This window comes from Plectropomus leopardus, chromosome 6 (assembly GCF_026936395.1).
Source record: "Plectropomus leopardus strain MGB_pleo_1.0 chromosome 6, ASM2693639v1, whole genome shotgun sequence".
In the NCBI taxonomy this organism is placed as follows: Eukaryota; Metazoa; Chordata; class Actinopteri; order Perciformes; family Serranidae; genus Plectropomus; species Plectropomus leopardus.
The window spans coordinates 20,935,534-20,954,647 of record NC_142181.1 but is presented as its reverse complement, the minus strand read 5'-3'; the positions used below and the strand labels follow the sequence as shown (position 1 = coordinate 20,954,647).

Here is a 19,114-nt window from a genome sequence, read left to right as displayed (position 1 = left end):
CTGTGAAATTGTGATGGATATTTTTCACTATGTTGTACATGAAACAGTCAATCAAAACGACGGTCTGCAGAATGGTTTATAATGAAAATAATTGTTTCTTTCAGTGCTGATTTAAGTGAATTTGCCCTTTAAGGCATACATCAAACACTGCATCCTCATCTGTCTTTTTTGAATCCTCTCCATATTGTGTTTGCTTTTCTTTTCAGTTATCCCACTCCTGCCTCTCTTTACCTTACTGTGAATTTCACTATTCTTCCACCATCATGGCTGCGCTTCTCTCTCTCAGCATTTGTCTTGTCTTGAATACATCCTTTATGCATATTTGATGCCCCCTGTAATAGGCTGTGTGAATGAAATAATGATGATGAGTAAAAGATACGGGCTGGATATTGGGCTAGAGGCTAACATGAGAACATTTCACATGAGTGTTGTGTCCTGAGTTGAGGAATAAATATTTATCGAGCTGTGTTTATGCACTGAACTCTGCATAGGTTCAGGTCTTCAGAGAGGATGCTGCTGCTTCTCATCAATGTGTTCTACTGAGCTGAGGATCAAAATCTGTGGATGATGTTCAGGAGGCAAAATGGGGGGTTGGGAGGCAAGTGAGGACATTTAACAGTCAAGCATTCAACTCACATGTGCTTGATGTCCTCCCCTCTCTCTGTCTCTTTAGGGGCTGCACAGAGGAGTATGAGATGAAGACCATGGAGCAGAAGCCAGAACCTGAGCCTCTGGCAGCAGGCTACCGACCATCACCTCGCCCCATGTGGCGATGGGACAGCCCACCCATTCCTCCAGGGCTCCACAGTGCCCCCAACCCTCAGCGCTGGGCCCCTATGGGTCCTCCGCCACCTCCACTGCCTCGCTCACACAAAACCCTGATGCCTGTTCCATACAGGGAGCCCCAGCACCTCAAGAGGTGAGACTCAAAGCCGCTGTGCACGATTTATACAGCCACATTAGATTACACAGAGACCCACTGCGGTTATATAAGGAAGTATACTGATATTATTGGTAGCTTCAGTATTAGCAGCTTAAGCAGATCTGAACCCAATTATGTTGCAACACAAAAAATATTGTAGAAAATATTATAGATTTCTACTCTTAATGCACTTTTTTTATTAGGATACTTTACTGTGTGTGGGTTGTTTTTTTCACCATTGCAATGGACAAAGAATCTTTAAGCAGAAAACACTCCCTGACATTCGGATCCACCGTTCATTCAAATGGAGTGATATTTTTGAAGAAATCCTTAGTAAAAACTTAAAATGTTGAAGTAATATATGTAATAATAATAACACAGATTACGTACTTTAACAACATGATTAATAACGTGCTCTGTGCGTCCTCCTTTTCTCTTCCTCTTTTCTTGATGTGAAACACTGATTGGCTCAAAGACATCCCATCAAATAAATCTGTGCATTTGGGTTGGTTGGATTGATTATCTGTATTGTCTGATATAGATTAAGTCTATTTTCTCTTATTTTCTCTTCAGAATTGTCTCTTAAAAAATGAGAAATTGCTTGTTCTTTGTAGGTTTTTTGTTTGTTTAGTTTTGTTACTCATCTTAAACAAGACAGGTTCAGTGTGTAGGATTTAGGGGCATCTATTGGTAGAAATAGTATATAATATTAATAACAAGGTTTTTTAGTGTATAATCACCTGAAAATAAGAATCATTGTGTTTTCAAAATCTTAAAATTAGCCGTTTTTATGTGCATACAGAGCAGGTCTTTATCCACGGAGTCCGCCATGTCGTTCTACAGTCGACCAGAACAGACAAACCAAACGTTGGCCACAGATACGCCCATTCATGTTTTCCCATTGGCCACACATTTTGATCACACATTTTTTTTGCAGCATGTCACTCAATTTAGATTAAGGTTACTTGTATTCGTGTAGCAGCCTCACTGTCATCTCTCACCTCTCTGTGCTCTGTCGTCCTCCAGGCCAGTGAGCTACCCAGAGAACCACTACAGTCTGTCTCCTGCAGGAGGCGACAGAGTGCTGCCCTACAGAAACCCCTCAGCCAGCTTCTCCTCGCCCTCCTCAGGCCTGGTCAGCCTCTCTACGATGGGGCCCCCTGGAATCACACCAGGCCCCTTCGTACGCTACAAACCCTCCCCTGACAGGTGTGTGTGTGGTCTTTTGCTCTCAGAGCTCTCCTCCTTTGATTCTTGATTAAACATGTCTGATATTACTCATAACGACTGTTTTGTGGGCTATAGGAGGATTATATCTGCTTGTAAGATGAGGCTGAATAATGTGTTCAGGTCTGCAGATAGATGAGTACGAACACACTGTCTCCTTTAGGAGGGATCTGTTGTGTAGGCGGCTCTTCCTCACTGTGTGGAGGTTGATAAGATCTCGCACAACCAGAGAAATGTGTTTTTTTTTTCAACCGCCATCAGGATGCAAAACAGAAACTGAAATTCAAATCCAAACCTAACATTTTCAGGGCTCGCTCTGGGCTTTTATTTTAATGTATTTGTGCATTTTAGTTTACATAATCCTCTGTGTGTGTGCTACTGAATGAATATGTATGAATTCATCTAATTTACCGACATAACTGAGGTATTTCATACATAACTGACAGCGGCATGAATGTGGTTATTATTCAAATTCCATCCCTCCTGGTGTTATGTGTCTGTGTAGATATGGAGCAGGACAGCGCCCCCTGCTGCCGTACGAGCCCCACCTCAGTGTGGACATCACCTCCAGCGGAGAGTCTTCCTCAGGCTTTACCAGTCAGGACAGCACAATGGAGCGCTGCAAAACAGGTACTTTTCACAAAACTGCAAGCAAATAATGTAATTGCGTTCTTACTTCATTACTTTAAAGCGGCTTTAATCGATGTAATTTACACTGGATACACAACTTGTGTGTGAATGGTGTCTTCCATAGTGATGACCTGACCGTCCCTGACTCTGCAGCTCCCCTCAGCTCCACACAGCTCCACCAGTTTTTCAGTCTTTACCTTGGTTTTTCAGCTAGCACAATGTTGGTCTTATGATTCACTCTCACTGCTCTAATTAGCATCTTAGGCAGCAGCAGGCAGCTGTTTTTAGCATAAAGCTCCAAAAACCGACTGTATACTACCTAGGATATTCCTAACTACTAATTTCCCAGACGTTCAGAAGGAAGTTTAAACTTTGACTAGTCAAACAGCAAGGAAACAGTCATAAAACAGTCAAAGTGGAGCACAGTTAAATCTATGAGGTTAAACATTGTTCAAAAAAATATATTAGACAAGCCATTTGAAATCGTTAATCACATTTTTCAGTAATTAAATCAGTTTTTAAATGCAGCTGAAATGTGTGGCTATTTGCACTGTGCTTTTTGTGCACTGTGTACCCAGAACCACCTCTGTTGTTTGGCCTAGCATGAAGGACATCAAGTCTACACAAGTGTGTGTGCAGCTTGGACATACTTCTGTGTTGAACATCCGTAGACAGTTGAAGCACGCTGTTCCATCCATGAGAGTATACATGTGTGTTTGTGCGTGTGTGTGAAGAGAGAGAGAGAGAGACAGGGAGAGGTGGAGCCACTGATGATCAGAACCACCGGTTAATCTTGCATGGCGATCCAAAATCCTCCAGTTTTCCCTTGGGTATCTATATAATAAGTTTAACCAACCAGTTTGCATGGTGCTGACTAACGAGGGTAGCAACGTTTAATCGACTAAGTGAGCACATCCCTGCTCAGCGGCAAATGGCAGACAGTCACAGTTAACGAACATCGTGGAGCAGATATTTTTCTCAGGAGTTTGTAGAGACTTAAATCAGAGCTAAAAAAGAGTGAAGGTTAGACTCACATTCATCAGGTGGCCAAAACATGACTCCACGTGAATCTTTATGTCACCCTGGGTGTGTAAACAGGAAACTGGTTGCTAACATGTTTGCCATATCAACATAAAAGGTGATGTCATGTGGCCAAAAATAATTCATTGCAGGTTGTAGGTGAATCAGACTGCAGTCATGGTCTCTATATTCTGTCAGAGTGTGTGTGTTTCACAGTAGAGATAACGGAGGGTGATTTTGTGTGTTGGTGGAGGTCAGTGTTTAAATGTGCTATAAGTATTTAATCCTCTTTGCCAACCATGGATGTAATTTTCTTTAATCCTGTGAGTGTCTGTGTGTGTTTTCTGTCTAGAGCCCCTCTGGCACGTCCCAGCATCTTCGTCCCGGGGACCAGGTGGTGGAGGGGGACAGAGGAGACTAACCAGACAGGATGTCCCGGGGAAAGACTCTCCGAACAGACACTCGAAGGTCAGACTGGACATCACCTGGTCTCATTTGTTCATTTTCTTAGAGTGAGTCTAAATGTTGCCCTCTTGTCCTCTGCAGGGCGAGGCTCAGTACTCGAGCCACTCCAGCAGCAACACTCTGTCCAGTAACGCCTCCAGCAGCCACAGCGACGAGCGCTGGTTCGACGGAGGAGCTGGAGGAGAGCGGGGAGGCGGGGGTTGCCTCGGAGACCCAGCTGAGCCTGACCCCGACCTCAACAAGGGGGGGTCCAACGACAGCGGCATTGACGCCTCCACTCACTACAACAACACTCGCCACGGAAACATGTCCAACAACCACAAGCCCCTGCACTGTTTTGCGACTTACAGCGGCGTCCAGGAGCTGTGTATTGCAAGGAGCAGTGGTGGCAGTGGCGGCAGTGGAGAAGCGAGGAGACGGGAGTCTTCACCCATCATACCAGCTGCAGCCAATCAGAGCAAAGGGTACAGAACCAGGACGTTCCCGCCTCCTGGCTCCAGTGCTGATAAAATGGATGCTTTCAAACCCAGGTAAGAGAGCGACTCACTGATTAGATGCATATTTTATGGCATTTTTTTATGAAGCTAATATTAACTAACATTAACCTCAAAGAATAACATGGCAGATTTGTGCCAAGCTCTGCTTCACATTCATAAATCTTGCAGTTTAATGCTGCTTAGCTTAATGGAGAACGTGTGTACTTGTTCATAATTTGAGGAATCATTTGTGAACGAATCTCCAGATCCTTTAAAACAACATGAAAGTCTATCTTTAAAGGGCACATTAAGGATTAAAGCTGCCTAATCCTTGTGAAACATACAGATCATCATGTGATCTCTTCGGCTGCTGCCTCCCCCACATAATAAATGCATGCAGGCACAAAACACAAACATGGACAGGCTTCAGCCGCTCTGTGCTGGATTAAAACAATCTGTGTTTAAACCCTGAGCGCCATCGAATCTGATGTTGCAGTCTGTCCCTGCGACGTGTTGGACCATCAACATAATATAGACATAAAATTAAACAGCGCGCTTTAGGATGATTCATCACAGGTATTGTGCACAGTTTGACAGATATTGTTGTAAGGTGTGTGGTGTTGGTCAGATTATTACAGTAGATGTTGGTAGCTGTAGTTCATAACTCTTCTGCTGTTTATCTCTGCTGTCAGTGGTTGTATCGGCAGTCAGTAGTGTTGTATTTATATAGGCGACACTACCTCGACTTAATTGCATGCTCTGTCTTCACTGCCTGATCAATGAAGAGAGGGAAAGGAAGATGTGTGCTACAAGAATAAATTATGCTTGTTTGGAGAAACAAACACTAAGAGCAGTAAAAGAAATTCAGTTTACCCTCTTTAAGCTGAACAAAAATAACTGGGCTTTGATTTGTTTCACACGGTAATGACGGCCTTACATGCCAGAGGACCTCACACAGCTGTTTTACCTTCTTTTCTGAAGTAATATTTTGGTAGAGCTGGTAATCGGTACTCAATACTTTTAAGGTATCAACAGAGATAACCCAGTACATAGCAGTATCAAAACCTCTCCAGTCAAACGGTACCTGCATTAAATCCTTTTTGTGCTGGGTGTTTGATCCTGGACCGCCCTGATTCCCTGCTGGATCAACAAACGTTCTGTTTCCGCTGTCTCTAGAGCTGCTTTCCTCCGAATGATCAGTCAGTGTAACCTCTGCCCGGTTATCATGACCTAACGCAATAGGAGTGCTTAAAATCCAACAGAGAGTCGTTAACCAGTCCCAGCAAACTCACACCAAGACTGAATTTCCCAGACTTTGTCATTAAACCTGTTAACTGTTAGGTAATGTAAGCTGTGAGATGCTAACAGTTAGCCGTGTCACTGTTTGTGTGCGACCAAGCAGACACACACCGACTGTCCCCAGCGAGGAGCTCACACTCCTGCAGCAGCAGCAGCTACAGCTCATACAGACTGTGGTGTTGTGAAGTTGTGCGGGTGTTTTGACAGAGCAGGCAATTTGGCATGTAGAGATGCTGCCAAAAATATGGCTGTTCTACACCCCACTCCATTCACATTATAGGTATTGAATGAGGTACTCTATCGGTATTGGTGTCACTTAAAGGTTACTGATAAAGGTATCGGTATTGCAGCTTTTTAAAATGATACCCAGCCTTATTTTTTGTGAAGTTTGCTTATTTTTTTATAATATCTGCTACAGCTGGCAAATGGATAGCCTGGAGTCAGAAAAGAAGGGGAAACGGCTAGCCGGCTTTGTCCAAATGAAACAAAAAGTCACTCACCAGCACCTCTAAAGCTTACTAATTAACACACATGAGGTGGGCTGGTAGGTTCATTTTTGCATATTCCCCAAGGTGTTGAACTACTCATTTTAAATGTCAAAAGGCTGAAACTTATTGCTGGCAATGAAATAATTGAATGCTCTTGAATGCTTAAACCATATAAAATAAAATGCAGAATTTTGAGGACTGAAGTAGTATTTTGTTTATCTTTTTTTGGAGAAAATTATTTTGTCTGCATATTATTTCCTGTGAATTAAATATCTTGTTCCTTTAGATGAAATTAATGTACATTGCACCATCTATCTGTGACATAGTCTGTTGAGTTAACTAAATATTCATCTTTTCCCGTAACGGGAGGCTAGACAATCAGACATTGCCCAGCCTCTGCATAAAATATTAAGTGAACTCATTATACCATAGATGTCATTGCTTCGAATCTTCTTCGCTAATATTTTTTCATGACTTCATAAAGAACAGGCTCTCCCTCCTGTACTACATCTGATATGCATGTCCAGTTGTATGAGTCCTGTCACTTTCTGTCATCACTTTAAAAGTTACCACTTTATCAGTGTTGGCAAGTTAAATCCAAAAAGCTTTCTGTGACTACCTCTGGTCAAACAGCAGTTTTTATGTTTTACTACTTTGCCATAGATTGTGATGCGTTAATGACATGTATATCTGTCTGTCTGCTCAGGGCCTACACGCCGCAGGGTTACAGGACCCCGACAACTGAGAAAGCTCGGCCCGTTCGAGCTGCTACCACAACGCCAACTTCAGCTCAATTAAGCTCAATCCCTCTGTCCAGCTCCGCCCCAAAGGCCTTTTATGGGAAGAGCAGGCAAACTGCTTGGCAGAACGACGACACCAGCTTGTCACCTTCAAACGCAAACATGACACCCACCTCCGAGAGCAACAACAACAACAAGTAAGTTAGTGACTGAGAGCCTCAGATTAGCAGCTTTGAGGGTGACTGTGGCTCAGGAGGTAGAGCGGGTCATCCACTAATTAGAAAATGACAGTTTGATTCCTGATTCCTTTAGTCTGCATATTGAAGTATCCTTGGAAAAGATACTGAACCCCAAATTGTTCCCAATGGTTGTGCCATGTGATTGCATACGAATGTTTAATCATGTAGCAGGTAATCGAGCCTCAGCCAACAGTGTATGAATGTGTGTATGAATGAGTGAGTGTGACTTATAGTGAAAAACTGCTTTGAGCGGTTTAAAGACAAAAAAAATGCACAATACAAGTGCAAGTGCAAGTGCAAGTGCAAGTCCATTTACCATTTGATTGAGAAACATCTTCACTAATAAAGCTGAGGTTTTGTTTTTTTTTTACCCTTTTTTGACTTTCAGTCACTGGAACATCAGTTTCATTGAGCACACACTGAAATTACATCTAAAACTCTCCATTCTACCTTGATTAAAAATTAAAATGATTGAGTAAAATGATTGAGTAATTTTCAAGAAAAAAAAAGATCAAATGAAAGTATGAGATAATAAGATTAATTTTTCCTAAATATGTAACCCCTGTGTTATTAACGGTCATTTTTTTCTGATTTAACCCATGACGAAATATTAGAAAACACTGTTCTGATACATGATTATAGGGTCATTTCAGGTATACATAGATCAGTAAGAAATGTAAACGCGGAACAGGTTATATTAATAGAAAGTGCGTCTTCAGTTTGTGTGGGCCTTAAACCATCTCCTAAAATTCTGTCGTGTTAATGGGCTGAACGTGTAAATGGTCAGTGTGGGGAGAAAAGACACTCTATCCTTCGTGTTTTTGGTGCTCATGTCTCATGTCTCATGTCTCATGTCTCATGTCTCATGTCTCATGTCTCCAGGCAGGTGGATACAAACTCAAAGAACGTATTTGGACAACCTCGGCTCCGGGCCTCTCTGAGGGACCTGCGTTCTCCACGACGAACATACAAAAGCACCATCGAAGATGACCTGAAGAAACTGATCATAATGGACAACCCAGGAGAGACGCCACCAAGAGACCCAGTGAGGAACACTTCACACTGGACCGTTATATCAGTCGACAGTCTCACTGTGATGAATTTGCACTCACAGCTCTTTGACCTCTGGTCACTTTTCTCCCTGTAGTCTCCCAGACGAACCTTGCAGCGCACTTTCTCAGATGAGTCGCTGTGCAGCGGGCGTAGAGAGGCCAGCTTCGCCAACTCTGAGAACCCGACAACACCCACTGATGTACTTTTCACCTGCACGCTGCCCACACGCAGACATGCCATCTCCTCCAACCACATGCAGAAGAAGGGTGAGTTTAAACTGCAACAACTGGTGTCACTTTGCTTTGCATGTGGACAAAACTCGTGAAAACGGTGTTGAACGTTCACTGCCAACACTGTTGTCTTCAGTGTTGTTAGCTGCCAAGTTTCTTTCTGTGGGGACTCAAGCAGCTCACCAGTGAGAGAAATCCTGTTTTTTACTGAAATGCACAAGTTATTTGTTGCTTACATAACATGTACAATCTTGTGTGTAGATGTTCTTGTTTCATGCAGAGGTTAGTTCACTCACTGCTGCTGTCTTTGTCTTCTGTCCCTCAGTGCCTCTGTCTGCCTCCGAGCTGTCTCTCACAGAAGTTAGAGACAAAGTTCCCCCCCTGAGGAGGCTCGATCCGGGGTTGATGCCTCTTCCTGACACGGCCTGTGGACTGGAGTGGTCCAGCCTGGTCAACGCTGCTAAGGCCTACGAAGGTGAGGATGGACACACTACAGGGTTAGGTTTGTTGAACTCAGTGTGAGATTGCAGATGTAATTTGTGGGGCTTTGTGGATATTTCTGTAATGATTCGGCTGAAAGCTGCATACATTATTTGTCTTCACATTAGATTCATATATAGTTTTATTGGTCAATTTAAAGCTAAACAAATCACATTTTCCCAGAAAATAGAACAGCTTATTTTTTACTATAAATTAGTAAGGTTTAAAAAAAAAAGTGGAGTTCATTCAATAGATTTCACAAGCGTAAAATTTCAAGTCCCTGGTGGACGTGAGACATTGTCTGGATGTTGGGATTGTCTCGGCTCTTTTGTGTTACACGACACTCCTGAGAAAGAAGGAGAGATCTGTGCATTTATCTACATACACGGTCACCTGCTCTGCTTCCCAGCCACTGTTTCTTTTCTGGGTCTCTTTCTCGTCCCCCGTGTCCTCTGCAACCACAAAGACGATCACAGCTCAGACAAACACACCGGACTCAAGCCAACACTTGATCCATAACCTTACCAGCTGCCAGCTCCTCCTGTGTGAGGTGTGATTGTGTCGTGTGTCCCGAGGGACACTCAAGTAAAAAAGACTCGTCTATGCAGCTTTTTAGAAAATGCGATTATGTGTCTTTGTTGCAGCACAAAGAGCAGTTTCCCTCTTCTCACTGACTGAGCCACAGTTCGGAGGTCCAGACACGAGACCAGTCATCAGTCCGGTCCAGTTTCAGACTCCTCAGACACCACGGACCACACCGACCTTCAGCAGGTAGGTCAACATGTGGAAGCACATTTTTGCCAATGTGATGAAAACTAAGATCCTTTAAGTCAACATTATATGAAAGAAACTCTCAAAATCATGAGTTAGTATCTAAAAAACGAAAACTATTCACAGTCACAGCTACAGCCAAGTCAGAGTCACCAGTGAAACTAACCTGCACATCTTTGGACTGAAGGAGGAAGGCAGAGAAAACTTATATCGAAATGAGAAATTTTATCAGAGTACTGAGTTATTATCTCAAAAATAATGAGAAAATTTCTCCAAATAATGGAAAAAAATAAAGTATCAAAATAATGACATAGTATCCCAAAATAATGAGAAGCTCTCTCAAAATAATGCGTTAATATCTGAAAAAATAAAAACCTCAAAATTAACAAGTCAGTGTCTAAAAATGAGAAACTTTCACAAAATAACAAGTAGCTGTATCAAATATAATGAGGTAATATCAAAATACTGAGTGTCTCAGAAATAATGAGAAAGTTTGACAAAATAATTGGTCACTTACTGAAATATTATGTTAGTATCAAGATTAGAACATAGTTTCTGAAAATAATGCTTCAGTATTATGTGTCATTATTTCGAAATGCTAAGTCATTTTGATATATTACGTCATAATTTTGATACTAACTTGTTATATTTGAGATACTAACTCATTATTTCACCATAAATGTTTTCATGATAATGGATTAAATGATCTTTTTTCTATCATATTGGCTTCCAAACCATGTTCACTGTTACTCAAAAAAACAGTGTTGTCAAGTGTTGCAGCCAGAGATCTTTATGGATACAACTCTTTGTCATTACTATACTGCCACCTTGTGATAATTTATTTAACTGAATTTGAACTGAATCTCCAGCTTGTGTACTCCACTGTGTATTCTCACGAGAGTAAACAGTTGTTTTAATTGTTGTTCCAGTCTCTGCACTGCCAGACACGGTGTTTTTTTTTTTTTTTTACACCAGTGAGCAGCACTCAGTTTAATTTTATTGAAACTGGAGTTCAAACCGTGTTACTCAAGAACAAATGCACTCACAAAAACACCAGTAAAACCTGTTTTTCTGTGTATGTAGCAACACAAACTGTGCAGCACTGAGTGTGTATTTCTCTTTTCAGAGTGTTGTTATTGTTAGCTCTACATGCAAAGTAACGTGTGCTGTGTGTGTTTACAGCGATGAGGTTCCCAACGACTTGTCTGGTCGACTCTACCACCTGGAAGTGATGTTAAAACAGCTGAACACTGACCTGGAGAGAGTGAGAAACTTTGTTTGTTTGTTTGTTTTTTTTACATTTTTCTTTATTAAACAGTCGATAAAAGTAAAAACACCTGGCAAAGTGTTGCATGCACTCAGCAGGATGCCCACTTTGATTTTTTGATACTTTTATTGTAAATCAGCTTTTTTGCTAAGATGTGTGTTCAAGCTACATAACAGATCCTGTTTTTCTACCTAATTTTTATGTCAGTGTGATCATCAAATTATCAAAGGAATAATTTTACCAAAAAAAGTTTTCCCAGACATTTGGAGATCTGAGATTAATCCTTAAAATCAATTTCTTGAATTTGTGCAAAAACTGAAGTGTAAAAACGATACGTTTTGAGGTTTTGAGAGGTTGTTTTGTTCCCTCAGGACAAAGCCAGACTAGCAGCTATCACCTGTTTCCAGTTGTTATTCTCAGCTAAGTTAACTCCTGGCTCTAGTTTCTTACCTTTTCATCTGACTCTTAGCAAGAAAGCAAATCAGAGTATCTCCCAAGACTATTCCTTTAATATCAGTAGCCCTTTTTACACAGAGATTGTGCCATAGAGCCACTACAAAGTCTTTATTTACACCGCCTCTGCATTTTTACACAGAACCAAACAAGTCAGTGTGTGATTGTAGACAGCATGCTGGCATTGTGGAAGCAAATCAGCGTGACAAACGTGACATTTATCACAACAGCATCACCCTCTAGTGTGACATATACACATCAGCAACTCTTTCTAAATAATAAAGTTATAACATGTCAAAAACAATCATTTAACATCCTCCCATTTTTTTTTCCAATATGTAGACATTTGCGACCTGTTCTTCTTTTTTTAGTTAGCCACTAACTGCTGCTAGGTGCTTTTTACAGAGTTTCCATGGTCATGGAAAACCTTGAAAAGTCATGGAATTTCACAACCTCATTTTCCAGGCCTGGGAAAATCATGTAATTTGTAAAAATCTTTCATAGTTTTGGAAAGATCTTCCAATAAATAACCTTCCACGTAATGCTACACGACGGCAAATTTATGGAGCTGAGGACGTAACATTGCTGTAATATTTGTCGATGTGTGATCTGATTTATTTGACATGTTTCTCCTCCTTGCGTTCCATCTCCCGCTTCTCTCTTATGCCCACTAGCTTTAATGTTTAAAAAATGCCAGGTAGATTTGGCAAGAAAAACAAAACATTAACAGTGCTTGAAAAATCATGAAAAATGTTTTGAAATTTTGTTCAAAAATGTGTGAGAAACCAGTTTTTAAATCTTCCTCAGTGGATCGCATGCATAATATGCAGCCAAAAACATCACATCTATCGCGTTCTTCATGATCCCTTCCTGCCAGCTGTCCCTTTAAAACAAACCTCGATTTAGCGTTGTTACCACTTCCGTTACTGGCTTTAAGGAAAGACAACTCTGTCTGCCCATTCCATGATCATACCTCTTATACAGGATGGCGAGGCGGCATAACGGCGCCATGTTTTCGCCTAAAACAGGCGAGGTAAAAGGGACTAGGGAAAAACAAAGTTCCCACTAAACTAAAGAAGTCATTGTTTCTCTTCTTCTGTCCTCATTTCACCATCTCTCCACCACCAGGAGAAGCAGGATAAAGTCGTCCTGCTGGCAGAGATGGCCAACCTGAGAGAGAACAACCAGCGCCTGCAGGAGGAGAGCCTGACGGCCAGCGAGCAGCTGCGCAAGTTCAGCAGGCTTTTTAATAACGCCGACAAGACAGAGAGTGACCACGAGGCTCACTCCTTAACACACCAATCTGACTCAAAGACGGAGTGATACCTGCAGAAGAAGAAGAAGGTTGAGACCACAGAGGGAGGGCGACTGTGAGAGTACACTTGCACACACAGTGGCGGCAGAGGTCACACTGATGTCACCTCACTCAGCTTCCACTAGACTGCCTTAAACCGTAGAGAGAGCAAGACAGAAAGATTTTTAAAATGCAACACTCCCACAGACAGAGCAGAGACCCTCCTTCTCTATTCTCTGAGCCTGTTTATTTTTATAAACTGAAGTCTTATATACCTGTAACATATATATAAATACACATGCTACTATGCCAGAGGAGCGAGTCGAAGAGGAGACTGTTTCAGAGAACACTACATCACCTGGAGAGGCCTAATACTGTTCCTGCAGCGAATCAGCCAAAAAAAAAAAAAAACAAGACTCATTACAGACTGCATCTCCCAGAATGCACTAGAAGTAATGGAAGCTCTACAGACATGGTACTGTAGATACATGCCTGTGGTACAGTTGTATCAATATTACTCATATTGTACTGATATTGTCGTACTAAAGAGGTGTGTGTGAGTGTGTGTGCGTAACAGATGGTACAGCGAATACTCAGAAGCATTACGGCACAAAAGTGTTTGTGCACAAAATGCATTTTATGACCCTTTGGCGTGAGTGTGTGATCGAATGCAACCGTCTGCTACCGGACGTTCTGAGTGATGAACAAACCAGTTTACTGTAATATGAAAACTTTTGGGCCACGACATATTTCTTTCCTCCGTTTACATGGATGAACCCGCGGCCCTTTAGATGTGAAACAAGCCATCAGCGTGTTGAGCGAGTGTAAATGATCGATGTCATGAAGCTCAGTGATATAAATAGTATCATATTTCTAATGTAGTGCATTGTTTTGAACTTAATTTTCACTGTTTTCAGCAGTGCTGTGTCATCTCAGATTTAAATGTACTGGATAACTATTTTAACCTTGAGTCGTTACCACAGTACGTCTTTAAAATGATCTCTTTTTCTAGTATTTAAAGCAGGAGTTTGACACTTTGTATTGACTTTAGGGCTGAGAGTTTCCGTTAAATACGTTAAGGCTACAGCCAGCAAATAGTCATTAGTTGAGCATGAAGACTGGTCACACGGGTAAACACACAGCCCAACAAAATCTGCCCCCCAGCATCTCTAAAGCTCACTAATTACTGCCATCCAAAACTGCTCCACATTATGACTGTGTGTTAGTCGTCATGCAAAATGTGGTCCTTGTGACGCATATTGTAGAGCGAACTACCACAGAAGTGTTTTGTCACGCACCATTAAGCAACTTTCATAGGAATGAACTGGTCTGCCTCCAACCCTGTATCCAGTTCCCTGTATACATCCATGATTGGCCTCTCACTTTACGCCCCTTTTAAGTCATGGATCGGCATCATGGCTAGTGTGCACAAAATTTCAAACAAGTTAATAATTTTGTGTACAAAAGATTTTTAAAAATCAACTTTTGGGACTTAAGGGGGCTCTATACATCCCTGAATTTAATAGTTATTACTAAACTTGGTATCCTCATGGTATTTAGATATATATATTAAAAAAAAAACCAAGATTTACCATGTTAGTTAGTAAGCTTTAGAGGTGCCAGTAAGTGAATTTTGTTTCCAGCGAACAGAGCCAGGCTGTTTTCCCATGAATCCAGTCTTTATGCTATGCTAAGCTAAGCTAAGCTAAGCTAAGCTAAGCTAAACATCTGTCGGCTGTAGCTTCATATTTAACAGACAAACATGAGAGTGGTGATTGATCTTCTCTTCTAACTCTTCCCTAGAAAGTTAATAGTTTTCCAAAATTGTCAAACTATTCTTCTAACTGCATCTTCTTTGCATACTAATCAAACTGAAGCTGCCACCAGCTGTAACGTGCGCTTATAGGAAACATTTACTGTACATGAAACTCACTCGACACTGAAGCTCCTTCATATCAGAACCAGTCTGTCTGCGTGTATGAGAGGATTTGTCCCCGTGTTCTGTGATAACCCAAATGAACACAAAAGACACTATTTATACTGCTAGCTTGCTTAACGATATTGTCTACTATATCTATTTTTCATACAGAAATAACGTGTGTTTTTTGGACGCTGGTACTGAACGGACAATACATCCCAGCAGAGGACGACTCTTTCTCTTCCTGTGTTAGTTTGCTGATAAAATTGTACTAAATGATCATCTCCTGCTCTGCCCTGCAGGACGGCTACTTCTCTCTCATCAGGAGCTTTCTTCCCTGCTCTGACTGGAACGGTTGAACTTAAAATCCCAACTCACTCAGGTTCCTCAAGATGCTGTTAAAGGACACTAAACCATCAGTTAGGAGTGGGCGATGTGACGCGTGCAGGTTTCTGTTATGACACAGTTTTTAACACTGTAGTCATCCCTTTAATATTTCTGGGCCTATTTGGTCATTGTTGGCAGCTCAACTAGCAAGATCGCTTTATTGGATTTTTATGATTTAATGCTTTGTTTAAAGGTCCAGTGTGTAGGATTTTGGGGGTATATATTGGCAGAAATGGAATATTATATAATAAGTTTGTTTTCTTTAGTGTATAATGACCTGAAAATAAGAGTTGTTGTGTTCTGTTACCTCAGAATGAGTCATTTATATTTACATAGGGAGCGAGTCCTCTAGTATAGCACATAACAGAAAAAACAGATGCTGACTGTAGTTAGGGCTGTTCGCATTTTCGCATTGGCGACTGTAGTTAGCAGCCCCTTAAAAAACAGGCAGCGTTATGTGTTTTTCAGTGTTCTTTTATTTGTTTAAATCACCTGAGGCCTCATGTACAAAGACTCGCACGGATTTCCTACTGAAACATGGCCTACGCTTAAACTCAGAAAACGTCGTGTGCACAAAAAAATCCATATGTATGACACTGCACTTGCATGAATCCAAGCACATTTCCTTTGTACATCCCAATCAAGGTGGAGCTGAGTGCAGGTGTAGGAGAACCAGACTCCTCCCTCTCCACGCCCCCATTTAAATATGCAAATCAATTTAAATAGGCCCTGCACGTGGGATTCCTCACACAACATAAGCATGAGTAAAACTCCAGGTATACTTTATGTGCAAAACGGATTTACAGTTTCCATTTGTTAATTTTACTCACCTCTATTGTTGTAAATGAACGCAGCGGTGCTCCGGGGAAAAAGGTGAGGCTGATCAAGTCATTTCAAACTTTACGCACGTGTTTATTGACATAATTACACATCGAGAAAGCTCGTAATCTGTAATTTAACCAGCAAAAAACAGCAAGTCACTAACTGAAACCACTGAAAAGTTATTACGCTGTGAAGGCAGGATGATATTCGGGGGCGCACATGCTCAATGCGCGTCAGGGGGATTAATATTAGGACAATTAAACGAATGAATTATTTACTCACCAAGAAGCCACCCATTGCGCACCGTGCCATATTATAGCCTGTTCCCAAACATGCTGCTCGTTTGAATGAATGAATCGTGCGTTGATCCAGGCCACCTTGACACAACGTTTGGTAACTGCCTTTGCGCATCACATTTGATCTGTACATTGATCAGATGAAAATGCTTCCTGTTAACATAAATTTATTCACCCTGTGATGGTGCTTTTATAGCAATGTGTGTGCAGTCGATAGCTCCGATTGCATTTGGAAAACCAGCTCTCACTACAAAATGCGCTTTAATGCTGGCCTGTTCAACTGCATTGTATGGGAATTTGATATACCTGGCTGACATGCGGACAGCACCTGTCGCTAGGAAGCCCGGTGTGGTCAACACCTGTATGGGCACAGGCGGCGCATGGCTGCTCGCCGTGTCGCGCTCCAAGACCGGCCTCAGCTCCGCGCACAGGTCCAAGAGGATTTGTCCTCGGAAACCTAAAGCGGCTGATAAGCCAGTCGTCAACGCGCGCCCATAAAATCCTCTCGGTCTTTAAATATGCGGTCTCTTCGCACTGCGCAATTTGCAATAACTTATTTTCTGCACTATTTTGCGCATGCTTTTATATCCACTCATCTAATTGCCGACAGGTGGATGTGTTAAAAGTTCAACAGTGTTGTCTGTGATGTGCACATCACGCAGAGTCGTCATTGTTTTGACATTATTAACAGTTTCCCAGCATCACCTCTGAGCGTCGCCAACGAACAAAAGCAATAGAAACGTGCGTACGCCAGCCATGAAGTTGGCGTGGAGCACCGCACATTTCCGCGGTCATTTCACTCTTGATACATCTGAACGTGAGTGTGGAAAAAGGCCACGTTTTTGTGCGTACTCACCCTTTGTACATGAGGCCCCTGGTCCGTTTGTTTCCGAGGAAGAGAGGTCTGCGGATTACTTGGCTCCCAGTAAAAACCTCCTGAACAATGAACACTAAAGGAATTCTAACCAGAAGTTTCAGCTGGTTGCAATCTTTAGTCCTCGCCGCTAGATGTCACTATACCGCCCTAAATATTACACACTGTTCCTTTTAAAGTATTTAATCTGCTGGATTAGTTTGAATCAGACAGATATACATTTTCTCAGTAGATTTTACATTAAGTCGACACGCTGTGACAAAAGATTTTTTGAGATCGCCCACTCCTTCTGTCAAAAACACCTAATTTCACTGACAAAAGTGTTGCAGTCTGACTCTGACCTAGACAGAAAAATTGCTGTTTTCTGCGGCTCTCATGTTGCCGCCTCCTTTATTCCTCTGCAGCCATTTAGACAGTTTCAAACTGGGCTGTGTAACTTTGATACCAGTGATGTTTATACCTGTATGGACCTATAACGGGGTTCCTCAAAAAGAGCTCCTTTTATTTCGCTTTTGGACATTTTTAGTTCAGGTGACACACTCCTGTTATTCCTCCTTCACTCATGCAGCTTAGCAGGTGTAGCTGTGATTTTAGTATCTGCAGGTGTCATTAGTTTGCTTTTGTAAAAGGGGCAAGGTTTCTTTTTATAGGTCGTTTGTTCATGTTATGTATAATTTTAAGGTATTTATAGCATACACAACAATCCCTGTTGAACAAATCAATAATGCATAATGGTTAATGGTAATATTGTATAACTAGGTTTGTTTTTTTAGATGTTAAATATTTTGATAATTTATTTTTTAACACATTCCCACTGTTGCAGACAATAGTGAAGATAAGAGGGTACTATGTTTTTATTTGTGGATGCCGTTCTACTTCTGATCTCTGTACAAAACTGATTTGTATGATTCCTCATTGTTTTCTATTTTCTGGCATCATCGTTTCCGGTTTGTGCGTCGGCGCTTTCTGCGCGTGGCGGGGGTATATGACGCACAGACAAAACGTTTTGGTTGGACATTGTTTTCTTTGGGTTGTAATAATAACGTGTACATTTAAAAGTGTAAATTATGTTTTCATTATTTTATAAAAAATATATTAAAAATAATAATCAGAACGTTGTCTGATTGACATTTTTTAAAATGTTAGACATCTTTCAGTTCTGACGTTACACAAGTGGTAGTAATTAGGAAGGTAAGAAATTCAATCTTAATTTGTAAAGTTCTTGGAAGAAACTAGTATCCCGTACACACTATGTACTTTTTACAAATACAAATAATGTAATTTGTCATTTTTAGCACTTTTTCAGTGAATTCCTTGTTTATTTTAAGGATTTTCACAGGTAATTTTCTGAGACATTTGGACTTTTTGTTTAATTTTTGGGCCATTTCTTATTAAGTTGCACACTGCATTCTTTCCATGTTTTGGAAAGAAATCAGTTTGCTCAGGTTTCAAAAGGTCAAGCGTGTGAAATTACTCGATTATTGTACCATTGGGGATATGCAGCAAAAAAAAAACTCTTTTGCAGTCAAAATTGCTAAATATTTTACTAATTACATACTCAAGAATTTCTGCTCTTCTCTCATCATTGTAAGCATTTTCAGTTTTGGACTGCTGTTCCAACAACACACCCTTTAAGGCTATTGTAAGAAGCATTTTTCACTATAAAAAAAAAAAAAGACAGACATGTTCCCGTGTCTGTTTAAAAAAAAAGAAATTTTTAAACTGAGCAATGTTCTTCAGTATATTTATTTTTACCAACACCA

The 19,114-nt window shown here is 41.1% G+C and overlaps 1 protein-coding gene across 2 annotated transcripts in view; it reads left to right on the top strand.

The window, feature by feature from the left end:
- sipa1l3 (signal-induced proliferation-associated 1 like 3) overlaps window positions 1-18,465 on the top strand; it is a 96,724-nt gene extending 78,259 nt beyond the window's left edge. For both annotated transcript variants that reach the window (XM_042486354.2, XM_088078964.1), the window contains exons 13-24: window positions 674-919; window positions 1,949-2,131; window positions 2,655-2,779; window positions 4,152-4,267; window positions 4,346-4,794; window positions 7,234-7,464; window positions 8,389-8,551; window positions 8,654-8,825; window positions 9,115-9,264; window positions 9,914-10,040; window positions 11,223-11,304; window positions 12,889-18,465. In XM_042486354.2, the coding sequence (XP_042342288.2) occupies window positions 674-919; window positions 1,949-2,131; window positions 2,655-2,779; window positions 4,152-4,267; window positions 4,346-4,794; window positions 7,234-7,464; window positions 8,389-8,551; window positions 8,654-8,825; window positions 9,115-9,264; window positions 9,914-10,040; window positions 11,223-11,304; window positions 12,889-13,083 (2,239 nt within the window). In that variant the 3' untranslated portion in view covers window positions 13,084-18,465. The remainder of the gene's footprint in view (window positions 1-673; window positions 920-1,948; window positions 2,132-2,654; window positions 2,780-4,151; window positions 4,268-4,345; window positions 4,795-7,233; window positions 7,465-8,388; window positions 8,552-8,653; window positions 8,826-9,114; window positions 9,265-9,913; window positions 10,041-11,222; window positions 11,305-12,888) is intronic.
- The last annotated feature ends 649 nt before the right edge of the window (window positions 18,466-19,114 follow it).